Below are 14,414 nucleotides of genomic sequence, written 5' to 3'. Positions count from 1 at the left end.
TTTAATAGAATTGTCTTTTTTGGGGGGGTTCGTTTTTTTTCTTCTTTCAAACTCCCCCCCCCCCCCCCCCCCCCCACCACCACCCCCACCCTCACCCACCTCTCTTTCTCTATTAGGACCAGGGAAAGATCGGCGTGATCTTCAACGTGGGCACGGACGACATCACGATCGACGAGCCCGCCGTCGCCGTCAACGACGGCAAGTACCACGTCGTGCGCTTCACGCGCAGCGGCGGCAACGCCACCCTCCACGTGGACAGCCAGCCTGTCATCGAGCGCTACCCGCCAGGTAAGAGAGGAGGGGGAGGGACTGGGGGGGGGGGGCAGGTGTGGGGGCAGGGGGGGTGACATTGAAAAGAAGGGAGGACTTCAGTATGTAAAGCAGGTGGAGAGAGAGAGAGAGAGAGAGAGAGAGAGAGAGAGAGAGAGAGAGAGAGAGAGAGAGAGAGAGAGAGAGAGAGAGAGGACTGAGCAAAGGCCAACAAGCCTGACTGAAACACAAAAGGCTGCAAGGAGGGCGCGCCGTCCTTTACCAGCTCTGCCCAGCCGACGCCAAACAAATCTCCTCGATTCGAGGACAGCCGTTCGAGCCTCTTGCAAGCAAATTCTCCTGGAACCCACACCCGCCTAACGCCAACTTGTCCATTGGATTCTTTTTGCATTTATTCACCGCTTGATGTGCTGTGTTGATGTATTCCAAGAACTCTATGAAGTTGAGGACCTGGGGAACATGGAGTGCTGATGTGTTTCACAGGCCCCTCTTACTGGCAGGCTAAGGGCTTGCAGTTGAGGTTGGCTTTGGATTGGTCACAGTAATTGTTAAAGCCAAGTTGGCAAAGTGGAGGTGAGGGCGATGTTAATGATGTTGGGATCCTTGCCGACACCTCGCGACAAGAAAGGACCCTTCAGTTGAATCGCAGTGTCTACCGTCTCGCTCCCCCCCCCCCCCCCTGCATGCGAAATTAGATTTGTGATGAAAGCACTGGCGATGTGGGCAGGTGTGTTATACAAGAAGAGAGCCAGGATCTGTAGAACTCTGTGCCAGGCTGACAGGATTGATGTCTCAAAAGCCATCACTGCACCACTGCTGTTGTGCTGTTCTTCAAATAGCTTTTTAGCACCGTGACAGCAGCTTCTATATGTACTGTGGGTGCGAGTTCATAAATTTACCAGCGTGAACTATGCTCTACCACCTTAAACTGCCACCACCCATCCCCCTTTGATTTGCTTCACTCTCATCTTTTGACATCCTTATTGACTCAACTGGTCATTGTATTGGCTATTGGGGGGGGACTTTAAGCTATTTACATTTTGAATATTGAGTTAGCTTGGTTATCTTTAGCTCGCGGTGTCTGTTTCCAGAAGGTTCTCTCAACCTGTTATTCTTTTCTCTGATCATCAGTGTCTGTAAAGGAAAGACTCTCTCGCTCTCTCCCTCTCTCTCTCCATCCACCTCTCTTGATGAATGTCAAATATTTCAACATGTTCTTCAGGAAGACATTTTCTAGATCAGTTTATGTGCAAGTCCACACAATAGCTTGGTCAGTCCAGTTATGCAATCTGTGTTTAAGACCCATGTAAAACCCAGCAATGCATTCTGACGAGTAGGGTAGAACTAGCTGTGTTGTAGCTGAGACTGACCTGTGACGGTCTGGCTTTCCAACATCTTTTTAATTCACTTTAAATTCAGTAGTATAAGCAATACTATCGAAATAGGAAATATGGTGGGTCAGTAGATAGTTCTAGCTCCAGCGTAGTTGACAGAGAGGATACTTAGATGACATCGCGTGGTTGTCCATTAGAAGGTTATTTTAGCACAGACTTGTATCACAGAGAGGGAAAGAATCATCTCATTAAAGGCAGCCCTTGAAGACTCCTTTCCGGTCGGAAATGTAGGAAACTTAAACTCTGAATAGTTCCAATGACTCTTTAATGACTCTCCTGTTAAAGGTTTGTATAATAGATTATATAACAGAGTGTTGTATTTAAAGTGCCGTGCATGTTGATAGGACTTCAAAGACTGGATTAGAATTGAAATAATTAGGATGCTATCATCCTTTATCAGGATGAATTAATTACTCTGGGATTAGGAACCGGGATCTGATAGCACTTTAATGTACCTTTTATGGCCATTTACAGTTTAATGATCTGAGCCTAGTCATGTAACTTTACTGTGTCATCAAATCTGTGAAAGTGAAAGCCAAAAAATGTCTTCCTGGATTAATAGAAATGTGCTTGTTCTTGTGTAAATGGTCATTTATACTGATGTGAGTTATATTAATTGCTTGATGTATTGAATGCATGCATGACTGTTTCTGTTTTCTCTGACTAACAGATTTTTCTCTCTTTATATTTTGTTTGATTTGTTGAAAATAAACCATAATGCTTTGCAATAAAACCATAACAGAACATAACTATCACTAAATTAGTTAGCTCTCATCACCTTATAAATAAACTAAACAGCATTCTAACTAGTATGCCGTATGTTGCTCGACAATAACTAGAAAGCACTGGTAAAGCACAAGTTTCATTTAACCCGAAGCTGGGTTCTATTTGACAACTTGTTAAAGCTGTTGGCTCGATGATACCCTGTTTCTCTCTAACCATGTGATCTTTAACTTTCAGAGTTTTAACCTTCAATCTGTCTCTCCAAATTCTTTGAAGGGAACTTTGATAATGAGCGCCTGGCTATTGCTAGACAAAGAATCCCATACAGACTTGGTCGTGTAGTTGACGAATGGCTACTCGATAAAGGTAAAAAAAAAGAATTAATTGATCCATTAAAAAATGACTAAACCTAGTTGCCCTAGAGTCCCTGTAAGAGGTGCAGTGATAAAGAGATAAAGGTGGCATGGATCCAATGCTGCTACCTATTATAGAAAAATCCTAGCAGTCTCAATTTGACCCGATGCAGTCCTGTACATGGGACCGTGATGACAACTGAAGCCCAGAAAAGGCTTCTCAGCCATAATCACACATTGTTTGGAATAACTCACCACTTAAGAATACGTCTGACACATTCAGACATATACCTACAGTAATGGGTACAGTATCTGCCAAGGATCCACCACCATCCTTGCCCTTCTGTGGAATCTGCACCTCTTGGGAGATTTTAAACCGTTTTAAACAAAACCTGACTAACCCTTTCCGACATTGTCTGACCCCCCCCCCGGTTAACCAATGTGTTTAATTAGATGCTTCTGTGTCTTCCTACACTGGTATTTCTCCGTTGTATTTTTTCCTTGGTTCAAGATGGCCAAAATGCTAAAGCACTGCGTAAATGCCAAATTGTGTCATTTCACTTTCATTGAAAGGTCTGAATGAAGAAATTCCCTGTTAATTCTCTTTAAGTAAGCTTAGCCCTATAACGTTTTGTCTGGAAAATGGAAAACTTTCCCCTTTGCGATTCCTCAGGAAGACTGTGTTGTAACCATTACCTCAGATTTGGCTGGATAATGAGAAGATAAGGCCTTGGCAGGCAGATTCACTATATTGCTGTTAGCTGCCCTTAACCTAACTACACATCCAATCTGAATTCAGGAGACAAGAGGCCACATTAAGCCACCTCTACTGTCATGTAACACTGCTTATCAGTCCTGCTACTGCCAACAATCAGATAAGCCACATCAGCATGTGATGTAACTACTCCCCCTAAACCAGGTCTCTGAGGCAGGCTACAGTAAGACGATGGCTGGCTTCCTGTCTTGACTAACTGTTTATCAGTACTAAGATTGGACGACTCAGCATTCTCTCAGTCCCCGTAGATTCACAAATAGCGAACAGCTTTTGTCTAAAGAGTCACAGGACTCGTGTTGTCTCATGTTTCATCTCATCAAACTGGAGCCCCTAACTATGTCCTGTGGGTCACAATAAAGCTACCACTTACCTCATCAGTTAGTAAAAAATACTTCACCTCGTGAAATGAATGTAAATGACCCTCCCTGCCCCTCAAACGCAATCTAAATAGGGAGGTTTTGAATTGTATGTAGGATATATATTTACGTATGCATGTCAAAATACTTTTTAAGGACATTTGCAAGATGGCAGATGAAACGCTGTTAGAAACCAGACCACTGTTAATTAATCTAAAACAAGCAAGCTAAGACACTTTGTAACAGACTGTGTCTGTCTACAAAGCCCCAATCGGGTTGTACTGTGGTCAAATGCCTTTCCTCTTATCAGAGTCCCATGGTCAATGTCTCCTTGTTTGTGTCTCTCTCTCTGTCTATATCTATCACTGTCCCCCCCTTCTCTTTATCTCTCTCTGGTCTTTCCTCTCCTCTATCTCTCCTTTCTCGCTACGCCATGCAGGAAGACAGCTGACCATATTCAACAGCCAGGCGGCCATCAAGGTGGGCGGTCAGGACAAAGGCCGGCCTTTCCAGGGCCAGATCTCCGGCCTGTACTACGACGGGCTGCAGGTGCTGAAGCTGGCCGCCGAGGGGGACCCCAGCGTCCAGGCGGAGGGCAACCTGCGCCTGGTTGGCGACTCCCTCTCCGTCCTGACCACGGAGACCACCTCCACCACGCCACTGGCCGCCTCCGACATGTCCACCACCATCATGGAGACGACCACCACCCTGGCCACCACCACCACTCGCAGGCAGCGCTCGCCCAGTCTCCGGGAGAGCATCTCCCAGGTCAGTGGCCGCAAACGGAGAGGAGATCCATCGGAATCCTCCCCTCCTCCCCCCGACCTGTAATCGACCGTGTCGGCGTCGGCTCCTAGTACCTGGGATCTGGGAAGTCAGGTGGCTGAGCGGTTAGGGAGTCGGGCTAGTAATCAGAAGGTTGTTGGTTCGATACCCGGCCGTGCAAAATGACGTTGTGTCCTTGGGCAAGGCACTTTACCCTACTTGCCTCGGGGGAATGTCCCTTTACTTACTGTAAGTCGTTCTGGATAAGAGCGTCTGCTAAATGACTAAATGTAAACGTAGTACCGGCTCACAGAGTTAAAAAAAAAGTTGGGGGGGGGGAGTCGGTTTGAACGTAGGAGCCGACAAACCTGAGTAGGAGTGAGAGAGGCAGGAGGGAAGACCGAGGGCCCGGTTGAAGCAGCAGTTTAGATGAGAGCATGTTAAGGACACGCTCCGCCAGTCTGTCCACAATCAGCCAATGGCTTCCATGGGCCAGGCACTCTATCCACATTATGGGCTAATTCAGATAGCTCTCTCTCTGGTTGTTTTTTTTTTTAAGAGCCTTAAAGTGCACTTTGCCAGTAGCAACCTGTACCTGTCTGGAATTTCGCAGACATGGCCTTGCCACTTATCTGTACCCATAAAAAGCCATGCAATGATTCATTATAACCAAAAGCTTTTCAATAAACAGCTCAGACAAAGAATCATTGGCCTGAAGACAACTCCAAATAGACGCCTAGAAATTACTTTTCTTGTTTTGGAAAGAGTGATTATTCATTTAATAGTTTCTCATGGCAGTGCTCTCTAAGAGCCACGTCAATTCAATTCCAGTTCTTGATTGGCCTATTATGTATTTCCACAAGGTTAAGAAAGTTACTGTATTAAACTGCTCCCACAACCCCAGTCTGAAAGTAATGCACTACTTCCAAATCCGTACGGACAAAATCAACGTCTCCATATTGTTATTTCACAGGTAAAGCGGAAAATCTTGTTTTGGCAAAGCGCAAGTTGCATTTTACACTCTACAGATTGGAATTTAGGTCACAGCATACAATATATTGCGCATAGAATATACACAGCCCGAACAAGTTGTCAAATCCTCCCAACTGTCAGTGCTCCCCTCGGATTAATCTGTGTTTACTCATTGCTGGGCTGAGGTAATCCAGATATATGTGGATAGGTCGCACTTAATAACAATGAATGCCAATCATGGCCAACATTTTATAACCAGCCATGAATCATTTGTATGAAAATCGATGGAACCAAATTCCACCCATGAAATTTCTAGTCTGGTAGGTTTCACCTTGCAACACAATCAGGAAAATACCACCAGGGAGGCAAGAACTGGACAGTATTGAGAGAGAAAAGGGAACACGTTTTTGTTGTGGCGTTGCCAATAGAATAGTTTTGTCATGCTTCAATACACCTGTACATATTTCCACTTCTCTGAATTTTTTGATGAAACCCACAGTATTGATTCGAACCACGCGTGAACAAAGAGGGTAAATAAACGGCACGCAATTCGATGGCAAACAATGAACGTGTCTTTTGAAAACACTTAGGCGTCGCGTGCGCAGAGGGAGTGAATGATTACTTTATGAGTGCAGTCAGCCAGATCTAATGCAGCCATAAAGCATCTTTTAATTAGAGAGTCAAAATGCCAAGACGGTGCTCCGCGGGTTATGGAGAGCGAGACATAAGTGGCTGACAGGAGAACTCTTTTGTCCTGCCCCTGCTCTCAAACGATAAAGGTACAATTCGGATCACGCTCTCTAAAACTTTATTAGGGGGAAGGAATGCTTTGACGTCCTCTTCATTCTCGTTGATGGAGGTTCTCTTGAACAGTGGCGGTCTTTGGGAAGTGGATGATATGGGAGGTCGATCCCCTGGCCATGGGCCTCCCAGGGAGGAAGCGGGGGGTGGGGAGGGGGGTGACATCCTAAGTTTGGTCACGTGACTGCCTCTGGTAAAACACTGATACATCTTTATACACCTACTGATGGTCAGTAGAGAAAGGTCCCCCTAATATCAGGAGTTATATACATTTGGACCAGTCATCTTGGCCTAGCAGGGTTACCACCGACATCAAAGCGCCCTGCTTATGTCAATCTATATCATCATCCTACATCATTTACACACCCGTTGGCGAAATTCAATGATATTTCTGAAGGTCAAAATGCAAGGCAGCTTTAGGTTTTGGCTTCACCCGCTGGTTGCTTGTGGAAACTACAGTTGTCTACTACAACTATGCTACAGCCACTATGGTTTCACCATTGGATGTTTTCATAGTCTTTAACATTTTTTTCCGTGTTTAGGGATGTACTCAGTCAAATTGGGAACCCACTTTTTCTGAAAGCTGAAGATCTATTAATTGTTGGTTCAGGCGCCAGTTCAATAACTGATCTACTTGAAAAGAATCATCATGAAAAAGAACCGCCGAGATGTCGAATTGGAGTCCGATATTGGATTTCCAGTCCCTCCCTGTTATTGACCGGGTAGAAACAGCAACAAAGGCATTACACTGGCAGCATTACCTCTGTGACGGATGCTTCTGTTCCAAATGTATTTTCCCATAAGTTATCGACTAGACCTACTGTAGCATCTACGTTTCGGTTTGACTGACGCACAGTTCGAAAAAACCTGTTCAAAATGCGTTGATTTCGAAGGTGATGTAAGAAACAGTTGTTTGCTGGTGTGTTTGGGATTGAGGCATGGGAACTCAGTATTGTCCTCATGTTGTCTGCAGTCCCAGAATTCCGATGACCTTTTGGTGGCATCTGCAGAGTGTCCCAGTGATGACGAGGACCTGGAGGAGTGTGAGCCCGGGACAGGTGAGTCCGCCCGCCAGACATGTTTAGAGAGAGCCAATGGGGTCTCCTCTTTAGAAAGGGCAATGCCGAGGTCACAGATTTGCATCAAGCATTTGACACAAGCACCTGTCGGGAACTGGGAATTGAAACGGGGAACTTCCCTTTTTTTCCATCGTTTAGTCGCTTCAAGTGTGAGTAGTGAGTACTAACATGTATTATTGTACTTTCATCCCAAACCGTCAAGTGTGTCAAAGTTCCAATAGCAAACTAATGGTCATGACTGCCTAGGCATTTTCCAGTTTGATGTTGGGGGATAATAGTGTTTTCAGTGTAATGTTTAGCTGACACTCCAAGGATAATATACTTTCTGCCCTTTTTTTGAACTATGCGCTTCTCCTAACCCTCAACTTTTGTACTTTGACCGAACTGTATAAGGTGTTTGTACCATGTGTTGCTTTTGTTACCTTCCTTGTGACTGTACAATAGCTTGTATGTCGTTTGTCAAGTAAAATGCCTAGCTACCATTCAGAATGTGTCTGAGCAGAAGAAATAGTCGCTGTGTACTAACAATTCTGAACACTTATTTATATTTGCACACACTCACAGCACAGTGAGGGAGGTATGGCTTCCTAAAAAGTCTTATACAGCTTTGTTGAATTTGTTTTTCTCTTCATGCAAAAATCATGTGGCAATATGTTGATGTAAGTGATCTACCCCCCCCCCCCCCCCCCTGTGGTCTTTTTTCGTTAAGATACACCCAGAAATGGGAAGATTCAACTTATCGGCGCATCCCAATTCCTTGTTCTCATGTACATATAATAATAAAAAAATCCTCTGTTATTGATTACCTTTCCCCATTACATGGCGTAATCATAATTATCTGGAATCTTCTGCATAATGAGCAGATTGTGCCTCTGAAAGAGCTCAATTGTTCATTAGTTCTGACTGGAAATTCCTAGTGCTCTACTAATTCAGGATCCTCCTACCCTCTCTGTTTCTTTTCTAGGAGGTGAATTAGTGTTGCCTATAATAACAGTGGATTCCCTAGAGCCCCCCTCCATCGCCACCCGTTACCCTGCCATCCCTCCTCCCACCCTCCTGTCCCCTCTTGAGACCACCAAAGAGTCCCTGCTTCTCTCCAACCCCCACCCCCCCTGCCCTCCGGACCAGGAGGACTGTGGCGACCCTGTGGAGGTCTCGGCCTTCGGTTCAGGGGAGATGACGGAATCCGATGACGAGGACTTTTACAAAAATTCCCCCATGGTCACTGACAGGACAGTCCTTCCTCCTCCCCCCGCAGCGGGAGAGGGCGGGGCCCACAAACCCCACAAGCCCCGCCCCCTCCCGCCTGCTGCTCCCACGACCAATCCCGACCAGCTCCACATCCCCGCGGGCAAAATGAACACCCGTGACCAGGTGCTTCTGCCCCCCGCCCCTCCGTCCTCACGGAACACCCCGGGACTAACCTACCCACCCAATTTCCCCCATGTGCCCACAGCCGAGCCTACAGCCCCCGGGGAGAAGGGTCACCACCCTGGGGCCGTGGAGGTGATCCGAGAGTCGAGCAGCACCACGGGCATGGTGGTCGGCATCGTAGCGGCCGCCGCCCTCTGCATCCTCATCCTGCTCTACGCCATGTACAAGTACCGCAACCGCGACGAGGCCTCCTACCAGGCCGACCAGGGGCACAACTTCATCAACAACCCCGCCGCCGAGGGCAACGGGGCCGTCGTCAAGGACAAGGCGCCGTCGTCGGGCGCCCCGACGGCCGCCGTGGCGAAGAGCGGCACCAAGGGGAAGAAGAACAAAGACAAGGAGTACTACGTCTAGGAGAGCGAAGAGGGAGGGAAAGAGAGAGAGACAGAGAGAGAGAGAGAGAGAGAGAGAGAGAGAGAGAGAGAGGGAGAGAGAGAGAGAGAGAGAGAGGGAGAGAGAGAGAGAGAGAGCCGGCCAGACCCTGAAGAGAACACGACCGGAGAGAAGACAGGGGACTTTTTTCCAATTGATTTCTTCTCTTTATTTTCAACATTCACCGCCCAACGAATCTCTGAAACCATATAACTTGTGTATTTCTTCAAAGCCCCCCCCCCCCTTTTAGAAATCGAATCTTTACCTGGCTCATCTCAATAAAATAGCCCAATTGACAAACAAAACCATTTCTAGGCTAGTAGTCTAGGCTGTAATTTCATGACCAATGTTGTATTTGTATATAGTATCCTTATTAGAGTATTAACATGGCTGTCTAAACAGAGAACTGGGAACACTGTACTATAAGAACAGGTTTGCATGGGTGTCACTTCGTCATGCTCTTTCTCACTCAAACCTTCTCCTCGGGATGATTCAAGAGGCAGGGTGGATACTGAATATTCATTCTGGTAGTAAAGCTGCAGGCAACCACGTAAATCGAATTCAATTCAAAGAAAGCCATAATCATAATCCTTACTCTGAGATTTCAATCATTTTTGAACCCACCATCTTTGCATTCCATCCTATTTTGTGTTAACCAAACTAGACATTCCTCTCAAGACGGTGATTAACCCTGGTGGTGTGTGACTGGTGCAAAACCACAAACCATGTTCTAGGCATGATGCATTTCAGTTCGAGATTGAAGATATAGGTTTTCCAAATGAAAGCACAATTGAACCACTTGCGTATGCCAATACTTCTTTTCTTTTTCGGTGCGGGATATCAAGAATCAACGTGCCATTCCATCCGGGAGGATGTTCTAACAGTAATCTTCAAAAAAACAACATGCTCAAGTAGCAAAGACATTGCTCTGTAAACATTGTTTGTATGTATGTATAGACGTGTTTGGTTTCGATAGGCATTGCGTGTTTGGTTTTTCTGAGTGTTCAGGGCAGACAGGTTTCAAAACAGACTTGTTGTGAAAAAAAAGACTTCTGCCCACACAGTCTTCACTGTCGAGAAAACACTGCAGCCACAGATCCACTCTTAAGTGAGAATAGAGACACTTGCCGATTTATCAAAGGGATTTTCGGGACACGGTCAGTTTCAAAGAACTTTCGCCGGTGGTTCCCGAGGAGGGAAGTACCCAACCAACTTTGTGTCAAGAGGCTGGCTCTCTTTATTTCCTCCCTCGAAAATATCATCAAAAACTGAAGAGGCACAAACAGTATCCAAATATCCTCAAAGGATGGACATCTTTGTTTCCTTTCAGAGCAAGTCGAAAATGTATTCCAGTTTTTTCTACCCATTAAAAGATTCTGTGAGATGAATTATTGAAAGTTTGTGAATTGTATTGATATTTCTCAGATATTTCGGTGTATATCTTGTTGCCATTCCTGCTGAAATATGTACATTTATTTTGCCATCCAATCAGAAGCAGATCAAAGGGGACTCATCTCTCTTCGCCTGAGACGTCCTGTCCCAACTTTCATCGTCACTATTTTTATTTTGTTCTTGTTTATACTAGGGCAGGTTGGTGATTGTATGTAAAATGATTCAGATTAAACAATCTTTCGTTCAGTCTCTCATCTTCCGTGCAACATGTCTATGCGTCTGCTCTCGCTGTGTCGCTCCTCACCACAGCATAACTGCTTCTGTTAACGTTTGACATTTACGTGATTTTTCCCTCATTTCTTTGGATAAAGTGCCATTTTAACATAAGACTGCTCAGAGTATATCCCTGTCTTCACTCATTGATATTGTAAAGTGTTCCTGTGAAATGACTCTTACTATGTGTACAGAACATGGACAAAAAGGGGGAAATACACTTGGTTATATACTTTGTACACTCCTGTGTTGTGGTGCTTCTTTACAGATACACTGGACTCTCTGTCGACTTCATTTGAACATAGTACAGTATCCTTTTCCACAGCTAGTAACACAAAGGCACATATTATCATAAATGACAATGGCGGTAAACAACTGGCCTTGTACAAGATAAAACCCAGGAAATCCCATCAGAGCGACAGCAGGGAACCATCCAGGCTGGCTACACAAACCCAGGGCCTGAATTAGCTCGAATAAAAAATTAAGCTACAAATTGGAGCTGACAGAGGCACCAAGTCTTACAATAGGATTGCGCTTGATCAGATTAGTTTTATGTGCATGATATATCTTTAAAGCAACAGATGTACAATAAAGCTATGATAATTTGACACTGAGAGAAGAGAACCTTGTTCATCAAATTAATGCGCCACGTTCATTGCAACAGGATTTCATCATTTCTTCTGCAAAAAGGTCATAGTTCATCCTGACAGAGTACTGAAGGGCATGATGCGCTCCACACTAGAGGGAGTTCGTTTTGTTCGCTTATCAAAACTGTGCCACCAAGTGCGACCACTTAGTAACCTATGTGACCAAGTCAAATGTGCTCAAACCACTCCTCATTAATACTATCCACACGTTTCCTAGAATTGCTAGCTTTGGAGAGGATAAGATAGGGAGGCAGCAATGCTAGCATGTGGCCCGATTAGAATTGTGACAGTGGTGACGTGACCCAGATACATGTGAGGATCTGCTCGTGAAGGAGTGGGTTTACAGTAGGATGACAGGTTGAAATGGATCAATCAAATTTGATTTGATTTCACCATTTTTTTTTTTTTTACAAGAAATGTCACAGAGGGCTTCACATAGGCCTATAGAAACATTGCTGAACCAACTTAAGACCCTCAAGACAGTCCTCATGTATACCCACCTGCAATGGGTCAATAGGTTTACGGCGGTACTGGCTAAAGATGGGTTTACGATAGGTGATCAGTTAAGTGTCTAAGTAAGAAGACCCAAAATGACACGTCATCTAAATGGTATGTTTTTAGATAAAGCACTTAAAGTACTGTGATAAGTCCTGTGTGGAGTAATAATGGCCAATGTCATGTCACAATGTTATGATACATAATACACAATATACATGAAAACACAATCTAAGCAGTAGGCCATTTAAGTCGTTTGTAGGTCTATACACCTGTATGTTCACCGGTCAACAGCCAGACAGAATGGTAGTTACAGGTAGAGGTTTCTTTTTGAGAAAAATAAATGCTTATTGTTATTATTATCACTGTAGCTTACTATACATCTTCAAATAGTTTTCCCCTGGCTTTAATGGTATTAGAGATGTTTACCAGTCACCCACTAGATGGAGTCATGTATCCAGATTACTTGTTCGCTTGTTAGCCTATGACAGTATAATCCAATACACGCCATAAAATAAATGCTTCGTAATAAATCTCACAGGAGAAATTACACGGGGAGAAAACCATCATCACCATCATCAGCTAGGACGCCGGTTGGAAAGGTATACAATAGTGAAGTCTATGGACTCTGTTTCCCCTAAGAGCAACACAAACCATAGTTAAATCAAAGGTAGAATGAAATATATGAAATGAGTGCAGTCAGGAGTGTATTAATTGAGGTCGTTTACCCAGTACCAGTAGATCTTACGCGTTTTAAGACGCTGTTCTGTGTTGTGAATCCTTGACTGACGTTGACAGTAGTAGTGAATTACTCCAACTCAACAGCAAGGAATGACACTAAGCATATACGTGATCATTTAGGACGGCTGTCATTGAAACCACCAAGTATTTGACACATTTCCTGGCTTGAATTTTATTTTAGGATTTTAAATAATAATAATTGATTATAAAATGTTGCTGATCTTACTAAATTGATCATTTGTGGCTAGTCTACCTTGATTTAATTTGTATTTATTTTTTAGCCCTAAACGGTAAATTGACATCCTCTTCCTGTAAGTGAATGTTTGCTTCCCGTGCGTTTAGCCTAAGGTAGTTAGCTGAAGCTAACTAGCTAGGTGGCTAAAAGTGTAACCCGCAGTGGTAAGGAAAAAACAGAGATTCTACAAGGGGCTGAATACGGAAGGGAAGAAGAACATTATGGTCAGCGACGATTTAGATACGGAACTCGTTAGTCATACACAATAATGTAGCTCTACATGCCAATTCGTTTCAAATGAATTACTAACCAGGCGACCGTAAGTTTTCTGTTAAGATCGTAACGTTGGTTAGTCTAGCTCTAGTAAATAACCAAGTTAGCTAAGCTAATTTGTTAGCTGGCTAAAGTTAGATCAATTCTGTCAACTATTAATACTAGCCAGCTAGCTCACAACCTGGCATATAGAACCTGTTTAGCTCTGCATATGATTACTATTTTGTTGTGTGTTGCATAGCTCATCTTGCAAACATATTCATTGCCAACCGGATAGTTTACTGAAGTTATATATGCTTAGCTAGCATTGTAATTGCGTTTTTACATAGCTAGGTAGGTGGCTAATATTTGTTAGCTAACTAACGTTTTAGCTAGCTAGCCATAGATCCAAGCAGGATCAACTGAGATTTTCCCAATAAGGTGTGATTGATGCCACTTTCATATATCACTTTAGTTAGCTTGCAAACACTGTCACCGCGACTAGATTTACTGTGACACACAGTATTATTAATTATTCACATGCCAGGGAAGCTAGCTAGCTAGCTAGCTATAGCTGCTAACAAGTGGTTAAGCAAATTCGCAAGCTAGCTAGGTAGTTAGCAAGCTTATCTAGTGATAACCAGGTGGCATCAGTAAGATCATGGCTTGGTGGCGTGCATCTCTTGACTAGTATATAGTATTCTGGTTATCTGGAGTCCCTTAAACACATGCAGCATCGATAGCTGATTGTTGGCTTGTCTAAAGCAGCAAACGATAGCCTGTGTAATGCTAAAGGTGATACCCAGTGTATTTGAGGCTGTGACGATGCTAATGCTTAAATAAGAGCTTTTTATTACTATATTAGTTGCAATATTCAGAGGTCAAGCTAGATATAATATCTAGATATAATATCTAGCACCGTACATTTACGTAACTTATCCTTAATTACGGGAATTGTCATATGTCACATATTAGCCCAAAGTGATGATATCCGCCTTGGTCGATCCCATACATAAACGTCTTATTCATACGTTATACAGTTAATAAAAAACATTTCATGAATGGCATTAGAATCAGTCAGGGTT

General features: G+C 44.0%; 1 protein-coding gene across 1 annotated transcript in view; it reads left to right on the top strand.

Annotated features, from left to right (window-relative positions):
- nrxn2a (neurexin 2a) overlaps nt 1–9,276 on the top strand; it is a 98,281-nt gene extending 89,005 nt beyond the window's left edge. Inside the window, 5 exon segments of the mRNA XM_067228641.1 lie at nt 123–288; nt 2,664–2,753; nt 4,311–4,639; nt 7,389–7,467; nt 8,453–9,276. Of these exon segments, the coding sequence (XP_067084742.1) occupies nt 123–288; nt 2,664–2,753; nt 4,311–4,639; nt 7,389–7,467; nt 8,453–9,276 (1,488 nt within the window).
- The last annotated feature ends 5,138 nt before the right edge of the window (nt 9,277–14,414 follow it).

This window comes from Osmerus mordax, chromosome 25, assembly GCF_038355195.1.
Source record: "Osmerus mordax isolate fOsmMor3 chromosome 25, fOsmMor3.pri, whole genome shotgun sequence".
NCBI lineage: Eukaryota > Metazoa > Chordata > Actinopteri > Osmeriformes > Osmeridae > Osmerus > Osmerus mordax.
This window is presented reverse-complemented; position numbering and strand designations above follow the sequence as displayed.